The sequence below is a fragment of the Cupressus sempervirens genome, chromosome 8 (genome assembly GCF_028749045.1).
Source record: "Cupressus sempervirens isolate cs-2001-9-10 chromosome 8, ASM2874904v1, whole genome shotgun sequence".
NCBI lineage: Eukaryota > Viridiplantae > Streptophyta > Pinopsida > Cupressales > Cupressaceae > Cupressus > Cupressus sempervirens.
In genome coordinates this window covers 826,152,820-826,175,196 of record NC_143125.1, presented here as the reverse complement: position 1 = coordinate 826,175,196, position 22,377 = coordinate 826,152,820, and the positions used below count along the sequence as shown (strand labels likewise).

The following is a 22,377-nucleotide window of genomic DNA, read 5'->3' as shown; positions in this document are numbered from 1 at the left end:
TTCTTGATTGCTACTACAAGTGTGTCAGGATTAAAACCCTTCACCCAACCCTTTAAGGGTTTGATCAACCCATCCATGAATAGGACAACAAGTCTTCTCTCTAAAATGTCTATCACTAGTACTGATAGCCTCTAAAATTCTATCATGTAGCTCTCTAATACTCTAGTTTTCTTTAGTTGTGCCAACTTCTTGAAGTTGAGCTCTGGATCTTTTTTGTCAAAGAAGTCAAGAAGTCTCTCTATGAAATCAGCATATGAAGTGATTCGATCATGACTGAGGGTGACCATCCCATGGTGCCACCATTCATGGGAAATTCCCTCCAAGTGAAGTTCTGCAAACTTGATTGCCTCTTCTTCAGGCATGGGGTTGATTTGGAAGTATGTATCGGCCTTTTGAACCCATGCTCATGCTGATGTATATCCAAATCCATCAAGGCATGATAAGTTTATCTTTCCAATATTTTTTCTAATGTCATCATTGTAATTGTCCTACCTCCTAGAATATCTCATCTACAAATCCACATAATTCTTGAAGGATAATTTTGCACCAAATCTGGCATCAAACTAGTCTTGATGGAATTGATTTTTCATATCAAGGAAAGTAGGCTCTTGTTCCCTAGGTTGTTTCAACTATTGGGAAAATGTTGGCATCATTAGTTGTGTGTGGGATCACTCTATCTGAAGCCTTTCATTAATAGAATTATCAACATACCCATTGTGCCCTCTATTTGATCTTCCTTGTGCCAAAAGTTGAAGGATCTTGTCAATTTGATCTTTGCCCCTTCACCAAGGTCTCATTGAGTTGTCACTATCCATTTAACAAGGTTTCACTGAGTTTTTTTTGCCCACTTGTCAGCTCCCTTAGAAGTTGCATCAACTCAGTGCTTGATTCACCTATTCTTCCTACTAATCAAGAAGCACAAAGGGATTTCTCTTTGAACCTACAATGACAATACTATCATATTTAGTTCTTTACCTCAAAATAGGGCAATGAAGCTTTTTTCATTCCTTTTTTCAATTTAGATGAAAGAGAAAACATACAATTAACATACAATAGAATGGAAGAAAAAATAATTGACATAAATACCATTCAATTGGCTTTGCAACATCAAGTATCTCACACCAAAAATTAGCTAACCTTTCATTAATTTTTTATTCCAATACATATAGGATTCCAAGATGACCATTACAAAGGAAGTTTAATCAGTTCATCTCTTCAAAAATGAAAAATGGCAAGGAGCTCATTTGTCCATTACAATGATTACATCAAAATATGAAAGAGACAAAATATGAATCACTTTTCCTTCTTTCCCTTTTTTGTTTTTTTCCTATAGGCCATAGAAGCAACAATTATTGGAATTAATTCCTCATGCCTATGAACATGCACATTAGTATATCTTAAGATCCATTTAGAATGTCCTTTGGCCAAATCTTTAATAGTGCTCAAACGGTCTTGTATTTTCTCCATGGCTATGTGTACACATCCACCAAGTTTTTAGAGTTGGGAAACTCTGTTCAGGTAACCAAAATATATCATTGTCAGACTATCAATGAAGTTGGAGAAATTTTTCTGCATGATAGCTACTGCAATGATTCCTTTTCCTTGCCCACTAGTCTGCAAGTCTATATGTAAACCTCTTAGGAGTTCATAATCTCTACCTTGCTCCTCCTTTACTTTAGCTTCAGTTTCTTTAAGCCCCTCCTCTATCGCCATGGTCATTCAAACTTGAGCTACATGTTCAGAAGCTATTCAACTAATGGATCATCTCCTCTAGGCAAGATCTTTGCCTCGAAAAGCTCCTTTTCCTTCATGTGGATAATAATCTTCAATAGAGAGATACAATCTTCACTCTTAGTTTTCTTAGCAGCCAAGGTGGATCTATTTGCTGAAATGTTATCCTTCTTTATTTCTAGCCTCAATATAGCATTGCCAATTTTCTCTATAATGGAGACTCCTTCCAACTTGATTTTCCCTCTCTACTCTCTAACGATTTACCCGAAGTGTTTATCTTCTTGGAGCTGAGAGATGAGTGCTTGCACATCTGTAGTAGTAGGATCACTAGTAATAGGCATTCCAAAGATGCTTACCAACAAGTTGACCAATTGCCTAATGAAGCCATTTAGTTCTTGTATTTCCACTTTCATCCAAACATTTGACAATTTGAGCCTTTCTAGTTGTCCTTCAATCACCTCATTTTTTGACTTCCATAAGCTAACCTTGGTATCATGCCCAACCACAATTGTAGAGAAGCTAACATGTAAATGAGGAAAGAGGACATATGGAATGTGTTGTAGAATTTTGTAGCATGAAGAGCATTGGATAGAATTTTTCTTACCTCATGAGCCCAATCAATATATTAGCTTTCAGTGCAGATGACTTGCACCAAAAAGAAATATTGCTCAACAAAATTTAAAGCTTCTACCTCACCTTTCAATCTATATAAGAGGACCAAGATATCGATAATCTTAGGTTTGAGATTAGTCTCGAATAGAATCTTAGGAACATTACTCTTGATGCTTCATAGTTTTTGGAACTATGTCTACATGATTTCCTTCCTCCAAATCATCTTCTTGGTGCAGAACTTAGAAATGGCTCCCCCGAATGTCAAATTTGAGAATTCTTCTCACTCCAAAACTCAAAGGCAATTCAACATAGTTTGCTTGTCTATGAAAATCAACACTATGTCATCTGGTAGCACAATTTGCCTCGTGTCTAGGTTGTATCAATTTATACATTCATAGCTTAACTCAGGGGCTTGGACCGCAACTAGAAAACTAACTGCCTCAACCAACCCACATCCTCATAGCTTCTTAGTAATGGAATGGATCGGCTCCTACCTCACTCTCCTTTGGAAATCCTTCATGTCATAAAAACAAAGGAATGTATTTGTGGAGTTTTACAATTGGGACTTGATCTCGTTCAATCAGTCAAAACCCACAAATCTAGTTGCCATTCTTTCAAAAATAATTTTCAATTAATAAACTATAAGGAATAGTTGATGCAACAGATGCTGGCTTTTTGAAAAAGTTATGCACATTAATAGAATAACAATTCAAGAAAAAGAGCAGTAGTTTGTTAAACTGGTCATATTTTCATATATATATGGGAGTCTCAATTTATCTATTAATCTTCAAAATTCATGCCACACAAATGAATTACAGGAGAGATCCATCGAAATAGTAAATGTGTGGTTTTAATGGATATCTTAGGGTCTTTTCATTATTCTATTCAACCAATGGTAACTTCCTATCTCCCCATTTTTACTTTCCTATTTTCCTTCAAGTTTTGGGAAGTTAATGTTAAAGTACTCCATGGGAAAATATCCATTGAGCTAAATTCTACTCATTAACCCTTTCCTACAATGGTTAGATTACTTCTATTATCATCTTGAGATATTTTGTGCACAAACTGTGGGTCCAATTTGCTCATCTTGTCGCTAAGACTAACGTTTACACATCTTTCCATAGTGACATAGTGAGAAGCGTTGATTTTTTAAGATCTGATGGTGCTTGCAAAACTGACCCACCTCTATCATAGTTAAAGAATCTATCCAATCGCAATATGCCAATCTAGAACCCACTTACCTTTTTATGGTTTACAAACTGAATTTGGCCCCACAAGACACATGTTGATCCATTGATATGTCACTATGAATAATGGTCTAGCAACTCTACATAGCAAGATAATGATGACTATAGATTTTTCTTGATCTGATGATGATTAATTTCCCTTTGTGTCATGGGTCTACCTTTCAATTATGTACCTTGTGGCATAGATGTGGTAGTACTTTATTCTTAACATTAGGTTGTTTTATCTCATGGCACCTCGTGACTAGACTCTGATGATGCTTTGTGAGAAATCATGGCCCACCAAACATGTGCCTTCATGTCGCTATGTCACATGAATTAACTATCGAGAACCTTCACATATTGACATAACAACCTCCAAAGATCTTCTTTGATTTGAAAGTCAGTGAGATGCATTAAACTTTCATTTGAACGAGACCCAATATGACAGGTAAGCATCTGACTTTTGAACTAGCCAATAGCATATGTTCTCTCATTCAATTGACTTTTCAGCTTGGTCTTTGATGTTCCTCTACTGTATCTACTTTTTATAGGCTCATGATTTCTCCATTTTACCTACATTATGTCTTTAATGGAACACTTGATCATAGAATTCAGATTTCTCAGAGAGTTGTAGAAATATTTTCATGAGGGGCTGCCATAAATCTTTGTCTTTCACATGATTTAAAAGCCTGCCAAAGAGAAGACAATTTGCATTTTTCTACCAACACTTCCCCTTTAATTCCTTTTTGAGTTCAAAAATGTCAAAGTAAGCTGTGGAAATTCTGTGGGGACCCATCTTTTGTTTCTTTTCTTTCAAAATTGCCTTTTGCGGAAAACCAATTTCATGGGTTCAAAACTCGCCAAGGAGAAGTTCATTTTTAGCCTTTTTTGAGGCAAATAATTGTAAAGGGAATGTGAATTTGCCAAAGGGTACCTCACTATTTCCTTACTTTGACTTGTATGATTCATTTGATGCTCTTTGCAGGAAATAATCTTCATGGGTTGAAAGCCTGCCAAGGAGAAGACAAATTTTGAATTTTTGGAAGCTTCTATTTTCATTGAGAAAATGATAGGCCATGAGCAGATATAAATTTGTGAATGATCTTTATATGAGTAACATGAATCTCCATTAGACTAGGAGCTAACCTACCCATGAGATCATTTTGACATAAAGGAAAACCACACATCTATGAAATGTGGAGAAGGGGAAAATGAGAAATCCAATGGAGACTCATTCCACCTAAGGGGGTTTAGACCTAGACTCATACACAACTAGGAATTCACTAAGACACAAGTAATCACTTTTACTACTTGGGTAGAGGTTGAAATGTGGGGCAACAACATCCAACATCATTGACAAGCTGGGAAGATCACTAGCTCTGATACCACTATGATGTTTCATCATGGTAGTGTACACTGACCAATAGCACAATATAGACACATTGAAATTAGTTGATTCTGTATAGTATCAAGGAAGTAGGTAAGAAGCTCATATGAAATGAGATAAAGGACCATATGAAGGAGTGGAAGATTATATGTGGGTCATATGGTATGTGGGGTGTCCATGGGAACAATTTATATCTTGAAGGGTGTATGAAGATAAGGTCATACGGTAGTCAAGGGAAGGTTGTATGGGATTCAAAGGGATGTCATATGACAGTCAAGGGAAGGTCATGTGAGGTTCAAAGGGATGGCATATGGCAATCAAGGGATGGTCATATGGGAGTTAGAATTATAGTATGGTGGTGGGTTGGAATGATTATATGGTGAGTATGACTAAGAGGGTACCGTGATAGGTGAAGGAGATGGCAAGAGTGGATGGTGTATGGTGGAAAGACAAACTATGTTTGCTACACCTGCATATTTTATGCATCTACATAGGAAGACCACCTATTAAAAATTTACATATGATAGAGAAACAACAATAACACTCCAAATTTTTTAGATATAATGATAGATAAAATGCCACTCCAATTTTCCAGATCTGAGGCAAACCATACAAATAGAATAGGGTGAAGTTGAATCCCATCGAAACTGAACAAGCCAAGTAGGGAAGATCTTTCACTTTTGAGATGGTGAACAACAGGGAACTCCAATAGGAATTCATAGTACAAATAAAATAGTCAAAATTGTATACCTAAAATAACTTACAAGAAGGCCTTATAAAGGGCTTTAAGGAAACTTTTTGAAGGATTACAAAATGGCAATATGCCGACAAGTACTAAAAAATAAAGAGTGGGCTCAAGAGATCAAAAACATTGATTCTTGACCACATAACAAAATTTTATTATTTAATAATTTTGGGGACATTACATATGTACATGTTGTACCATAAGATGGGTGGAGCTACCAAGGGATGATTCTCTTGCTATTTTTGGTTGCTTGCCTTTCTGTTTGTTTCTGTCAGGAGCTACTTGGAACTATTCAAAGCTATCTATATTTTCTTCTCCTTCATCTTGATCATCACCAATCTCATCTTCTTCATCAATAATAGGCACTTTACTTGAAGTGCTTGAAGGTTTATCCACCAAACCATTCCATGACTTACTTTCAATGAACTCTACATCTCTTGAAATGATGATCTTACTAGTGACTAGATTATACAATCTATATGCCTTTGATTTTGAACTATAACCAGTGAAGATGCACTTCACACCCTTGTCATCCAACTTTTGTCTAAATTTGCATGTGTGCATATGCTACACACCCAAACACCCTCAAGTGTTCAACCATCCATCTATGCCTTGAACATGCCTTAAGAGGGATCTTGTCATGAATTGCCTTTATTGGACACTTTTTTATCAAATATATAGTTATTGCTAAATCCTCTCTCCAATATTCAATTGGGATCCCTTTTCTTTCATCATGTTCCTTGCCATCTCAACAATGGTTCTATTTTTCCTTTCATCCACTCCATTTTAGTGTGGAGTATAGTTGGTTGTAAGCTCCTTCTTGATACCATTTTTCTTGCAAAAATTTACAAAATAATTGGAGGTATACTCCCCTCCTCCTTAGGACTTTGACATAATGTCCACTTTCTTTTTCAACTTGGGCTTTAAACTCTAAAGACTTATATATGCATCAGATTTATTTTATAAAACATACACCCATGACCAATGGCTGAAATTTTTCTGAGTGTCATAAAATAAGTACAACCCCCCATAGAAGTGGTTTGCATAAGGTAAAATGAACCAGTATGCACCATCTCTAATGGTGCTTTGACCCTTCTAGAATTACCAGAATTAAAGGGAAGCCTATGTTGCTAACCCAAAATACAAGTTTCACACTTGCTACATGACTCTACAATCTTTGACAAACCATCTACCACTCTTTTCTTGGATAGTAAATTCAAACCAACATAACCAAGATTTCCATGCCTAAGATGACATAGCTTGAAGGGGTCTTCAATCACACTCTTTAGAGATAATTGTTGATGTACTATCGTACATGCATTCTTGGAAGATAAAACAATGATTTGACAAGAGAAACATCTAGTTCTTTGTCATTTGAACTAATGCAACTATTTTATTAATCCCATCTTTCTTATGAATGACACATTTTTCATTTTCCATCAACACTTTGTAACCATTTTGAATGAGTTTTCCAACACTCATTGAATTATGTTTCATATCTAGGGTAAAATAAACATTGTGAATCTCCTTCTTCTCACCTTGTTTGGTGTTGATCATGATAGATCCATTTCCCACAATAGAAATGGTTCCATTGTTTCACATTCTAATTTCAAACTTAAATTTTATCAATAAATGAAAATAAAATTCCATTACTACTCATGTAGTTGCTACAACTATTGTCCAAATACTACACCTCAAGGGTGTTTTCTTCACCAATGTTGCACATGATGAAGGCAGTGAGATTATTTGCTTCACCCACATTCACATCAACCACATTTGTACTTTACTTTGACTGATCACTTTGCTTATTTTTCTTGGTCCCCCTTGAGCTATTTTGAGAGCTACTTGCTCCCTCTAGGTTATATGTTTGTCCTAAGCTTTCTCCTCCAACATTTATTTTCTCATAGTTACCATGACCTCTACCATTAGAACCTCGTCTAGAGTTATTTATTACTCCCCCCACATCTTGCATTAGTTTGAGCTTTAAAAGATTTCTCTTGGGAAGAAGTTACAAATCTATTAATCGTGTTCTTATGGGTTTCAAGAATACCCATCAACTCATCCACAAATAAAGTGGTGAGGTCTTTTTTCTCTTCAATGGTAATCATGAGATTATCATACTTTAGGGTCAGAATTCTTAAAATTTTCTCCACTATTTTTTTCTCTTTGTATTCTTCTTCATCTTCCTTCAACTAGTTTGTCAAACTAGATATTCTAGAACTAAAATCTGAAATAGACTCATTATCCTTCATTTGAAGATTCTCAAAATCTCTTTGAATCATCTATAGCTTCACCACATGAACTTTATGAATCCCTTTAAAATTTTTTTGAAGGATATCCCATGTTTCCTTGAATAGTTAGTTGATGCCATTTTGGAAAAAAAACATCTCTGTCATGGTTGCTTAAATTAAGTTTAATGCTTTTGCATCATTCCCACTTAACTCCTTTAGTTGAGTCTTTTGATTATTTGTGAGGGAAACATACTAAGTTGGGTTTGTCACATCATTGAATCCATTTACCACAAACTCTCACAAATCATTTGCAACCATAATGGTTCCCATATTCTTCACCCAAGTATCATAGTTTTGTCCATTAAAGGATGGTAGCTACTGCCAGGTCTTTCCTTCATCTCCAGCCTTGTCTCTTACACAAAAAAATTAATACCCAAAAAAAAAAATGTCCAAACTCACAAAGATTTAGTGTCAAACAAATTTGATGCCATGTCAGAAATTCAAAGGTTTAATTTTCCATAGCAACCAAGCTGTTTAGTGAAAGAAAAAAATGTCACTCAGTGAAAGAGAAAAATGTAGACAATAGGAAAATGTTAACCACCAATTTGATGTGTTGACCTAACACAAAGATTATGAAAAATTCTCAAATCATAGAACAAGAATAGAGGTTTCTTCTCTATTTTGTCCAACAAAAAAATGCAAATTAGAATAAAGAAAAATGGAGACAACACAAACATAGGAGTTTGAGATGTGCAAGATTGCTTGCTTACTATCTATTAAATCTAAAAACTAACTATTACAATTAAGAAAAACTTCTTCTGTAACTTCATAAAAAAAAACTAAACTGGTACTGATGTTCACTAAACAAACTTGCATAAATGTGTGGTTGCATACAATAAACCTGGAGCTTCACAGTTTTCACACACAAAACACGTAGAGCAATCACTGCTTAATAAAACAACAAACTATGTTGTTGCACACATTCATCAAAAATATTCTCTATTGTTGCACACATTCATCATGTTGGTGCAAATAAGTATTCACTATTTACACTTTGTAACTTAAGTTTACTTAGGTCAATGCATTATTTTATTATTTATTAGGTTGACACTTAGGAGTTTGTGTACTTTTATGAGTTGTCATGTTGACAACATAGAAGTAAGCAACTCTAATTTTGCACATGGTATCTAAAACATTGGAGTTTGCATAATTAATTGAGTTGTCATGTAGATAACATAGTTATTTGCACTCTTAATTAAACACATGGTGTTTACAATGTTATTTTTTGTGTTACACCTTTGTAGGCTTATCCTCTCATCATTGCACTTACTCCTGTGCTTAATGGAGGATAATCCACTCTTGGTGAACATGTGCTTGATTGTAAGACTTATTAGTGTGTTGGCTCCTAGACATTCTAGAGGCCTTTATAAACAGGCACTCCTAGTGTACTTGTACATTGAATTGAATATTATATTGTTATTTTGATCATACTCTAGTCTATTTTGTGCGTGTGCTTGAGTTCCTTGATCTTGGGTGAATTTCACCATAAAGAAAATTCTTACACATCAAAAATATTTCCTATTATTGTTGCACACATTCATCAAAAATATTCTCTATTGTTGTTGCGCACCATAACTAAATAAATATCATGGAATGATGAACATTCCTTCCTTTTGTCTACTTTCTCTTTACACAACTTTCCCACACACTTTCAAATTTCAAACTTACCTACCAAAATTGAATTAAATGCTACATAGCTAGCTGGGAACATGATCCAAAAAATTTGATCAAATCTCTGCCTTGGTGTTGGATACAATTGTTCAATTGTGTGTTGTCTTTGATGTCACACAAGTGTCATATTAGTCATCAGATAGAGTCTACCGAGCTCAGAAGGTTAGGTAAGAAAACTTACATTATTTACCAAGTAAACAGTTGTTATGGAGCTTTCAAGGTAATAAAAAAAAATTCAGTTCTTACCGAGCTCACTTGGTCATCAAAGGAAATGTGGCAGAAATAGTTCTTACCGAGCTCACTTGGTCATCAAAGGGAATGTGGTAGAAGCAGTTCTTACCGAGTAAACTTGGTAGGTAAAAGATTTTAAGGATATTGCATTGTTAATTGAGTCAAGAAGGTTGATTCAGGAAATTTTTGGAAGTAGTATTTACCAAGCAGGGTCTGCCAGTAAAGGATTTCACTATTTTATGAAATAACATTTATTTGTTTAGAATAGTATTTGTAGCCAAATAATGAATGGTTTATTGGTAAATGTAACATTAAAATGAGCCAACTTAACAATTTGAATGCTATAATTAAGAGGACAAGTTGCAAATTCTAAGTGTGGAAGATAGAAGCATCAAACTAATGTGATGTGAAGATTGATTATTGTGATAGCGAGTTTGAAGGATGATTAGAGATCATTGAGGAGCAGAAAAGCTATACTTGATCAAGTAGGATCTAATGATGTAGAAAAGACACCTATAGTCAAAAAATTCAGTTGCATCTTGTTCAAGTCAATTCATTGTTACTTTCTAACCATTGTAGCAGTGATTTCAAATCTCTTAACAAAGTTGGTTTAACAACCATTTTGTATATCCTCTAACAAGGTGACAGTTTAGTTGAATTGTTCAAAAGACCTCTAGCAAGGCCACTCCTAATAGGGTGATTAAATCCTCTAATAGGGTCACACCTAATAGTGTGTATTGTAACCTTTAATAGGGTTGTCTCCTAATAGGGCTCACTTTAGAAGAGTGAAAAATTGGTGACTAGTTACTTGGTGGTTTTTTCCATATTGGGTTTCCATGTTAAATCTGGTGTCTCTTGTGTTCAATTTTTTTTTAGCTACATGCATGAATGCTTGAAGTTAAGTAATAGTTTAATTTACCGAGTTACAACATTTGCTTACAGAATATCAGCAGTAACTATATCTTTAAGGCATCTAAGGGATCTGTGAATTAATTTTTGCTAGTAACTGATTCACCCCCCCCCCACCCCTCAGTTACTCTATCTTTAATCCCAATAATTGGTATCAGATATGTTGGTGCTTGCAGGAAAACATTTCAAAGATCTAAGCTAAAGATTAGGATGTCTTACAAAAGGAAAATTTCAAGACTTAACAGGGACAACTTCTCAGCATGGCAAGGATTGATGAGGCTTCATCTAGCTTTTATTGGTGATATAGGGCTAAAGTACCTTGATGAAAAATATGCAAAACCTTCTGGTATATTATCTGTCAAAGATATTACTAAAAAGAAGACTCACAATAACATGATGATAGATATAGCATCTGCTCTAAATTATGATGAATTTGATGACATCAAGGATTGCAAGACTGCCTTTGAAATGTGGAACAAGCTGAAAGAGATATATGGAGGAGATGATAATGTGAGAAGAGCCAAAGCAGAAAGTTTGAGAGGACAATTTGATCAAATGAGGATGGAAGAGGATGAAAACATTGCAAAGTATGTTGAAAGAGTCAAAGCATGTGTTAGTGCAATCAAAGCATTTGGAGGAGATATCAATGATGAGACAGCTATAAGTAAAGTTCTTAGAACTCCACTTCCTATTTATGCAATCAGAGTCTTTGCAATTCAAGAAAGAAGATGTGAGGCAAATCATAAAATAAATCTAGAGGCCATAGTTGGAAGATTGACTGCATTTGAGCTAGACAACTATGACAATTATATTCCAACTACCAAGAACATTGAATCAGCATTTGAAGCCAAGCTTTCACTCAAAGAAAAAAGGAAAAAGATGAAGGATCCACAATTAGATAGTGATGAAGAATCAGAACAAAGTTCAGACAGTGATCTTGAAGTGGTTGAAGCTCTACTAGCAAGAAAATATTCAAGAGGCAAAGGGAAATACAAAGGTAAGGTTCCTCTAATATGTTTTTCTTGTGAAGAAATTAGACATATTGCTGCTAGGTGCCCAAATAAGCAGAACAAGGATGAGAAGAAAGGTCACAAGTACAATGGCAAGAAAGAAATCATATCATTCAAGGATAAAGGTAAGAAAACATGTTTCATGGCTAAAGATTCTAATAATTCTGATGATGAAGAAGAAGATGAAATTGTCTACATTGCTATGAAAGATGAGTTTGATAATGATGAAGAAATGGCACTCATTTATCATATGAAAAGAAATGATGCATGGATCATAGATAGTGGTTTTTCTCATCATATGACTGGTGATAAAACTAAGTTTGAATACTTTGAAAACTATGATGGTGGTAGTGCAAGATTTGGTAACAATGAACCTTGTTGTATAAGAGGAAAAGGAAGAATCTCACTAACCAAAGAACTTGTATGTAATAATGCATATTGGGTAGAAGGACTAAAGCATAATTTGTTGAGTGTGGCACATCTACTCAATAATGGATTGAAAGTAGAATTTATGCATGGAAAAGCAAGATTGTTGAATGGCAAAGGAAAGCTGATTGGATCAGGCACTCAAACAAAAGATAACTTATTTTATCTTGAACTTGGTGAATGTTCATGTTTCATTGCTCAAATTGAAGAAAGATGGTTATGGCATAGGAGATTGTGTCATGTAAACTTTGACAGCTTGATAAAGATTAGTAAATTCGAGAAAGTAAGAGGTATTCCTAACATAAAGAAACCTAAGGTTGGTCTATGCAAGAATTGTCAAATTGGTAAAATGGGAAAGACTGCTTTTAAAAGAAAGAACTATCAGACTGAAGAAGTTCTAGAAACTGTCCATACTGATTTGTGTAGACCTATTGGCATTGAAATTTATACTAGAGAAAAATTATTCATTCTGTTTGTTGATGATTATTCAAGAATGATGACTATCATGTACCTTAGAGAGAAATTAGAACCATATGAAAAGTTCAAATGGTATTTGGCCAGAGTAGAAAAGGAAACATGAAAAAGACTGAAATGTTTAAGGTCTAACAAAGGTGGTGAATTCATTTCACATGAGTTCAATTACCTTTGCATTGAAAGGGGAATCAAAAGACAGGTTTCAGCACCTGGAACTCTTGAACAAAATGGTATAGTAGAAAGAAGGAACATATCCATCATGGATTGCGCAAGAACCTTAATTATTGAAAAAGGCATTGCTATCAAATACTGGAACGAAGCTATCAGCACTGCATTTCATACCTTGAACTGAGTATAGCTGAAAAAGGACTCATTCAAAACACCTTATGAGTTGTGGTATGGCTACAAACCAAATGTAAGTTATCTAAAAGTATTTGGAAGAAAATGTTATATTTTGAAAGAATTTAGAAAAGGTAAATTTGATGTAAAAAGTGATGAAAGAATATTTTTTAGATACTCTTGCAAAAGAAAAGCATATAGATGTTTGAACTTATCTACTCACAAAATCATAAAAAGTGCACATGTGAAAGTTGATGAGTTTGCAGAAAGAATAGAAGAAGAAAGCAAAAAGGAACTTGAAGACTACATAAGATTTGATTACATTGAACCTGATACAATGCCAAGTATACCTATTAATTAGGAATCCTCAACTCTAGAGTCTTCATTAACTGAGTCACAAGAAGTTCAAACCAAGTCAGTACCTACCGAGCTGCAAGAACCCGAGTTGTAAACAAAAGCTATTGAGTTAGCATCTGCCGAGTCTGAGCAACTAGAATCAGAATCAGAAGTTGAGACACAAAAGGATAACAATGAAATTCATTCGAAAGACAAGGAGCCCATGTTAGCCAAGTATGTCAAAAAACATCATGCACTTAGAGACTAGATCATTGGAGATAAATCAGAAGGAACAATGACAAGAAGTAAGTTGAAAGGCACTTGTTTACTTGCTGATTTTGAACCTAAAAATGTTAAAGATGCACTAGACAATGAAAGTTGGATTGATGCTATGAATGAAGAGATAGAAAAGATAGAGAAAAATAAAACATGGACTCTTGTACCAAGACTCAAAGACAAAAATGTGATTGGAACAAAGTGGGTATTCAGAAACAAACTAAATGAAGATAGTAAGGTATCAAGAAACAAAGCTAGACTGGTATCCAAAGGATACTCTCAAGAAGAAGGTGTAGACTATGGAGAAACTTTTGCTCCTATTGCAAGATTGGAAGGTGTCAGAACCTTACTTGCATATGCTGCATTCAAAAGATTCAAAGTTTATCAAATGGATGTCAAGTCATCATTTCTCAATGGCATCTTGGATGAAGAGTTTTACATTGAACAGCCTGAAGGTTTTGTTGATCCAAACAAGAAGGACATGTTCTGCAAATTACATAAAGCATTATATGGTCTAAAACAAGCCCCTAGAGCATAGTATGAAAGATTGCATAACTATCTTATCCAGATTAGTTTTCAAAGAACTAATGACAATAGTAGTTTGTACATAAAAGAAGGATCAGATTATAAGATTGTTTTGGCAGAAATATTTGTAGATGATACCTTGTTCACAGGAAATGATGATCTTTGCAAAGAATTTTTAGAACAAATGAACAAAGAATTTGAAATGTCAATGGTTGGTGAAATCAAATTCTTTGTTGGTCTTCAAATTCAACAGAATAAGAATGACATCTACATAACTCAATCTAAATACATCAAAGAGATACTAAAAAAGTTTGGTATGGGAGACTGCAAACTAGTTGGGACTCCTATGTGCACTAAATTAAAGCTTACCAAAGATGATGAATCAAAGGAAGTAGACCAGACACTGTATAGATCTATGATTGGAAAGTTGCAATATGTAGTGCACACAAGACCAAACATTTCCCTTGCAATAGGAATTGTAGCAAGATTCTCAGCAAAACTAAAGAAAAATCACATGATGGCAATCAAAAAGATCATGAGATACTTAAAAGGAACTGAAGAATATGGATTATGGTATAAACTTGGAGGAAATCTAGATTTAAAGGTGTTCACTGATGCAGATTGGACAGGAAATATTGATAACAGAAAAAGCACAAATGGAGAGCTTTCTTTCTTGGAAAAGATTGGTTTCTTGGACAAGTAAAAAGTAGAATTTTACATCTCAATCCATAGCTGAGGCTGAATATGTTATAGTAGCAGTAAACTACTCAAACATTGTATGGTTCAAACAATTATTGGAAGGTATGAAGCAAGAAATCAAAGAACCTTTTGTTATGTTTTGTGATAACACAAGTGCAATTAACATCTCCAAGAATCTAGTGATGCATTCAAAAACCAACCATATTGCCATAAAGTATCACTTTGTTAGAGAATTAGTGCAAGAAAAGGAAATAAGATTGGAATATGTCCATACAAAGGAACAAATTGCTAACATATTCACAAAGCCTTTACCTAAGGATGCATTCTTGTATCTAAAAGGTAAATTAGGGGTCATTCCCCTATCTAAAGCTCACTAAAATATAGTTCTAGTGATGCATCAGCAGAAACAAAATTGAAGATCTATCAGTTGATGCAGCAAACCAATGAAGACATTGCATATGAATCAGTACATTAGGTACAATGCTACTCAATTATTTTAAGTTGTCTTTGGCATGTGTTATCAAAGAGGGAGAGCATATTGTCATATCTTTGTGAAATTTTCAAAATAATAAAAGTTTGTGTAAGAGGGAGAGATTATTATGAAAGAGGGAGTTTTGCTGTATTTGAAAAAGAAAGTGAAGTATTCTTCCAGTAAAAGACTTGTTTTCAAATTTCATTCTACTATGACATGTTGTGTTTCCATCAATGCCAAAGAGGGAGATTGTTGGATACAATTGTTCAATTGTGTGTTGTCTTTGATGTTACACAAATGTCATATCAGTCATCAGATAGAGTCTACCAAGCTCAAAAGGTCAGCAAGGCAAAAGATAGAATCTACAGAGCTCAGAAGGTCAGCAAGGAAAAGGACAGAGTCTACCAAGCTCATAAGGTTAGGTAAGAAAACCTGCAGCATCTACTGAGTAAACAGTTGTTACCGAGCTTTCAAGGTAATCAAAAGAAATTCAATTCTTACCGAGCTCACTTGGTCATCAAAAGAAATGTGGCAAAAATAGTTCTTACTGAGTTCACTCGGTCATCAAAGGAAATGTGGCAGAAGCAGTTCTTACCAGGTAAACTCGGTAGCTAAAGGATTTTAAGGATATTGCATTGTTAACTGAGTCAAGAAGGTTAACTCATAAAATTTTTAGAAGCAATATTTATTGAGCAAGGTCGGCCAGTAAAGGATTTCACTATTTTATGAAATAATGTTTATTTGTTTAGAATAATATTTGTTGCCGACTGATGAATGGTTTATTGGTAAATGTAACATGAAAATGAGCCAACTTAACAATCTGAATAGTATAATTAAGAGGACAAGTTGCGAATTCTAAGTGTGGAAGATGGAAGCGTGAAACTAATGTGATGTGAAGATTGATTATTGTGATAGCGAGTTTGAAGGATGATTAGAGATCATTGAGGAGTAGAAAAGCTATACTTGATCAAGGAGGATCTAATGATGTAGAAAAGAGACCTATAGTTAGCAAATTTAGTTGCATCTTGTTCAGGTCAATTCATTGTTTCTTTCTAACCATCGTAGCAGTGATTTCAAATCTCTTAACAGAGTTGGTTTAACAACCATTTTGTAAATCCTCTAACAAGGTGACAGTTCAGTTGAATTGTTCAAAAGACCTCTAGCAAGGCCACTCCTAATAGGGTGATTAAATCCTCTAACAGGGTCACACCTAACAGTGTGTATTGTAACCTTTAACAGGGTTGGCTCCTAATAGGGCTCACTTCAGAAGAGTGAAAAATTGGTGAATAGTTACGTAGTGGTTTTTCCCATATTGGGTTTCCACATTAAATTTGGTGTCTCTTGTGTTCAATTTTTTTTTTAGCTACATGTGTGAATGCTTGAAGTTAAGTAATAGTTTAATTTACCGAGTTACAACATTTGCTTACAGAATATCAGTAGTAACTAGATCTTTAAGACATCTAAGGGATATGTGGATTAATTTTCACTAGTAACTAATTCATCCCCTCTCAGTTACTCTATCTTTAATCCCAACACTTGGGGCTCCTAACAAGGTAGTTGGGTGTGAGAGGCTCAAAGGAAAACAAATAATAATAATTTAAAATTCCAACATATTTGTCTTTCTAAAATTAAATACAAAGATCTTACGCTTGTAACAAAAGGAACATATGAAAGGCCAATGATGTGGATTGTAACAAACATGAATGTGAAAGGCCAATAGTGAAAATGAAATAAGGCAGTATTGTTTATTACACTCGTACACCTTGGATTGAAAACTTATGTTTCTCCCTAATATAATTATGTAACTGTGTTTACAACTCATTTGATTTTATTTTATTCTATTTTGTCTTGTTTGTCAATTTGACAAAAAAAAGAAATATTTTTCAATATTCTATTATTCTATTAATCTTCTATTCAATATTCAAGTAGTTAGTATTTTCAAATTTACGTTTTATACATATATTCATAACTACCATTTCAAATAATATATGTATATTATATAATAAATACAACAACACCCCCTTTCATCGTTTAACTTAAAAACCTTTGTTGACACAATGAAACATTATTTTACACCACTACAAATTAAGATAACCATTCCCCAATAGTTAATAAATACATCTAATAATACCTTCTTTCTAATTTTTTTAATATCAATCTATATTACCTATTAAATACAAATGAGTTCATAGAACTCCAAGACAAGCATTTTTAAAAGTAAGTCAATGTGGGGTCATATTTGGTGTTTGTTTCCAAGAGTTATAAGAATATTTTTATAGGTGTTTATCCAATGCATGTTGTGCTTATAGGAGTACATACATTTTTTTTGGAGTTTGAAACTTTAAGCTATGTAGATACAAAGTATAAGATGGTGTACTGTAAAAATGTCATTTTGTTAGTAATTTAATTAGTTTCTTTTTTTCCTTTTTCTTTTTGATGATAAATCATAGAATAATGATTAAAAATGAAGATTTAAAAAATTGATAGCATAGTCAAATTTAGAAACTATTGAACAATATCAAATAGCATCTAGATGAAATGAGTGTTGATTGAACAATATCAAACATCACTTAAATGCAATGAGTGTTGAGTGTTCCATTGGTTTTCATAAGAGATGGGTTCTTGTGAACCATATTCATTTGAGAAATGAATTCTTCTAAATAGCTACTAACAAAACATAAGTTGATAAATTTGACTCAAAAACTACACAGTACAAAGCAGATCAAGTTCCAATAATAGTAAATACCCTTCACACTGTTTGAAATCAATCTGAGTTTGCCTCATTTCTGAAGGTGACCTATGAGTTTTTCTCATATCTGGAAGTGACCTAAGACATTTTTGCTCTTTAGCTCATGACTCCAGAATTCCTTCATGTATTCATGAATGCTATACCCTTTGTACATAGCAGGATGCTCCTCATCCACCATGGATTCTGCAGGCGCAATGAAGGCATCTTTTGAAGGCCTAGAGAATGTAGCAATTGACATGCGTACAGATGACATGTTAGTTACAGCCCTGTGCTCTGCACTATTGAATCTCCCATTGCTTATAACCTAATCAAAATTTCCACAAAACATAAACTCAAAATCTATCCTTCAATTTTTTTTAAACAATCTTAGAAACTCTGAAAAAATAGCTTGGATCAGTATTTTGTTTACTCAAAGACCTGAAGATGATCTCCTAAATTCACCACAAAGGCATTGGGTATGGGTTCTACTGCAACCCAGTTACCATCCTTGAGCACTTGCAAACCGCTCACATCTCCTTGCATAAGAACAGTGATTATACCTGGATCTGAATGAGGTGGCGTACCAAAGGTAAGATCTGGATTTGGGCACGGTGGATAGTAATTTATTAGCAGTACCTGAGAAAGTTCCCCATATTTTGTATTCAGATAATCGCCATCCAGCCCTAAAGCTTCAGAAATTGCAGCTTGCAGTCTTAAAATCAGTGATCTTATCTGTCTAGCATAATTCCCTGTATGCTCTCTGTAAAAATAGAGAAAAAACGCAGTTAGGGTTTCAATCATGGTGTCCACTGTCAAAGCCCCTGTTAATATTACATATCTTTATTATAAATACCTGTAAGCTGCAGGTTTCTCAGGCCAAGAGTCAATGACCTCCTCCAAAGGATGGCATGGATGTCTGAAACTATCCTTCCAGTTTAAGACTTCTTCCATGGTGATGTTGAAGCTCGTAGAAAGCCTGACTCCCTTATTTAAATCCTCCGAATATAGATGGGCTCTGTCTTCCACAGGCATTTCAAAAAACTCTTTGGCTGTATCCATCATACCGTTCATCACAGATTCTTGGACTCCGTGGTTCACAATCTGAATTTTCTCATATCATTCATATCGGGAAAAAAACAAATAGATTTTTGAATGAAAATCATATGTAAACTGAAGTTTACCTGAAAAAACCCATACCCCTCACATGCATCCCTGATCTCCTTTACCACCATTTTCCTATCAGGGCCAATTAATTCTCTGAGGTCTACCACTGGAATAGCACAAGAATGAGAGACTTTAGACATGTGGGGACGTTCATGGGGTGGAAAGATATAGTTTTCCTTAACCTCAAGATGGTTAATTCCATTGGACATGAGTTTTTCAATAGCATTGAGAAGAGTTTCATGAACTTGGTCTGCAGATGACATCTTGTGATCTTTGTGAGAGATGACAAAGAAGCCAATTAAGTTCTGCCTCGAATTCTTGAGGAGGATGAACAAAGGTTTGGAAAAAAAACAGGAAATATATCGAAGTATATCCCCAAGAAACATATGTCAATGTCTCTCTGCAAGTAAAGATGGAGATAGTAGAAGAGTGTTCCCACCTCTTCACTGAACAAGGTAGTGTAATGATCAGTCCTGTCAATGCAATATTGTTAGATTTATAGATGATAGCAATTAACTAGATGATTAATAAACAATTCAAATGAATCAATAGCATTACTGATAAAACTAACATATTATTGATTAGATCTCAAGAATAGATAGTGCTAGCAAAATCAATTCTATTCGGAATCTTCAAAACAAAGTAATGCACACACTCAACCCAGCAATTAACAAAAGAAGATAGGGTGACACTCCCACATAAAAAAATAGAAACCTTAAAATTCTCAGTTACCCATAAACCTTGAAAATAACGAGCAATAAAACTGTCACAAGATTTAGAACACAGTAACATTATAATTTCAAATCAAGAGCTTACATGAACAATTTGAAGCCTTGGTATTACTCATGGGCAACTCATATTTGATTCCTTACCAGGTCAAGGTAGATTAAATAAACTTTGGTGCTTTAAAAAAGAAACAATAAATCAAAAACACCCACAGATGAAATATTCGCTGATAAGGAAAACAATAACCTTAGAGTCAAAACTTAATGCAAACATGCAACCTCTAAACTGAGTTCTCTAAAATATTTTCTAACTAAAAGCTCAAAAATATTTAGTCCAAAATGTGAATTTAAATCTGGCAACTTTTTGCTCTTTTAAAATTTTATTGACTGTGGAAGCCTTATATTTGTGATTTTCCACCCATTTAGAAGATTAAAAACTAAGACGTCAAATAGATGAGATACGCAAACATAATGTAGAAGGGTTGCATCCCCTGAAATCAGTTATATATTGGGGAAAGACCATACAAACAATGGTCTGAGGTGAGTGGATCTTTGGGTAACCTTGATCCACATTTTTCCAATCGTCATTGCACAGGAATCTGCAATATATTCACAGAGCTAATATAATGTTCAGCCTATGAAATCCATGAGTGAGGGGGAGCACTACACTATTCCATAGATTATGGCAGGAGGTATCACTCTTTGTATAGATATTTATTTATTTCCTCTGCCTGTAGTTAGAGGCATCTAGTTAAGAAAACTCATGCTAATTACTTAAGATAAGATTCATGTAGTCTCATTTATTTTTTCTCTATGATCCATCATGTAGTCTAATCTGAAACATTGTCATGAAAGATTACACAGTTTAATCTAAAAATACAGTTATCTTACTCGTAGATATCTAATTGGAAATATTAGGTTATGACAGGGGCGTCAATACTGACAACTTAGAAATGAAAAACTATGTTGATTAAGATACTAAGATACTCTGAAGATTTTATTGAAGATGATCCTAACAATTTTTCTTGCATATAAAGACCATTTTTACTGATTATGATTTTAATAGATTCTCCTACCTATAAAGACAACTGAAATACTTAGACCTCTACCAGATAGACTCTCAAGGCTGGAAAAATCTGCAGATGAAAAAATGAATATAGAAACAAATGAAAATTGCCCAAAACCTGTAAATGCAAAATCGAATGTAAAAAGGATTTTGTTGAGACAATTTGCAGAGATACCTGTGCAATGTAAAAGCCCATTTTTTTTTTCAAAACAGCACAACACAATGAATGATGAACTTGTCAGGATCCTTTACTCACTAATCAATTTCCATGTATCTTCACTTTGGTAAAAGAATGGAAAATATGAAGATCTAATCTGGTAGATTCTCCAATGACAAAGAACAGTGATGTAAAGCATAGAAGACAAGTTAAAACAATAATTGATTTTTTTTATCCTCCCCACAAGAATCCTTTCATACGTATGCTGTTACAGTAATCATCATTTAATAATGCACCCACATCTCTGCACAACCATTTAATAATACACCGATACTCCACTGGAAAATATATAGCCTGCGTTGGAAGGAAAGGAGCCTTATGGAATCAGGACAAATACTAGGGAAAACATTCGGTACCAAACTCTAAATTCTTTAAGTGGATTTCGTCAAATTTTTAGGTGCATTTCTGTAGGTGAGTGAGTGGATATTGATTTCTATTGTGGAATACAAAGTAGTCCAAAGGTGTCATTTCAAAAGACTGGTTCCATAGTGGCTAAATGTTACAATAGTAGTGCACAAATAAGCCAATCAACAATCAAAAAAGTTATAAAATGATGGACCATTGCTACACTGTTCACATGTTTTCATTTATTTGACTCTTTCAAAATTGTATCTATGACAAAAACTAAAATGATTATAAGGTCCTTGTTGAAAACTTTTCCCATACATTTGTTACTTAAATAATTCCATGTTTTTATTGAAATTTAAAATATGCTATTGTTTAGTGAAATAATTTCTATTTAGAGATTTAAAATATGATATGGTAAAAGAGGGGGTTAGAATTAAACTGCCAAAAATACTACATGGTTTCACAAATATAAGCATATCTTATTAAAATGTTGACCAAAATGAGCTAAAATAGCTATATGGGAACATGCCTTCAATTTTTTTCTCCCTAATTCTCTTTGGTAAGATTTAGATTTTCTATTAGTAGATAGATGTTAGTGTGTCTTTGGATGGAATTGAAATTTTCTCTCATTTTTTAATCTTTTATTGTTATATAATTTATGTGTAATTCTAAAAATATGTCAATTTTTTTTTTTAATATAGCTATATATTATTATTAGAATTGTGAATTTAGTATGTTACTAATTGCTTAAAATAATAATAATGACAAA

General features: G+C 34.0%; 1 protein-coding gene across 1 annotated transcript; it reads right to left on the bottom strand.

Annotated features, from left to right (window-relative positions):
• Nucleotides 1–17,885: 17,885 nt before the first annotated feature.
• Nucleotides 17,886–21,399, bottom strand: LOC149544951 (protein DMR6-LIKE OXYGENASE 1-like). The gene is made up of 5 exons (XM_089796469.1): nt 21,219–21,399; nt 19,270–19,725; nt 18,942–19,189; nt 18,527–18,848; nt 17,886–18,413 (listed from the first exon to the last, which is right to left on the bottom strand). The coding sequence occupies exons 2-5, from the start codon at nt 19,636–19,638 to the stop codon at nt 18,171–18,173; spliced, it is 1,182 nt and encodes a 393-aa protein (XP_089652595.1). The 5' UTR covers nt 19,639–19,725; nt 21,219–21,399; the 3' UTR covers nt 17,886–18,170.
• Between the last annotated feature and the right edge of the window lie 978 nt (nt 21,400–22,377).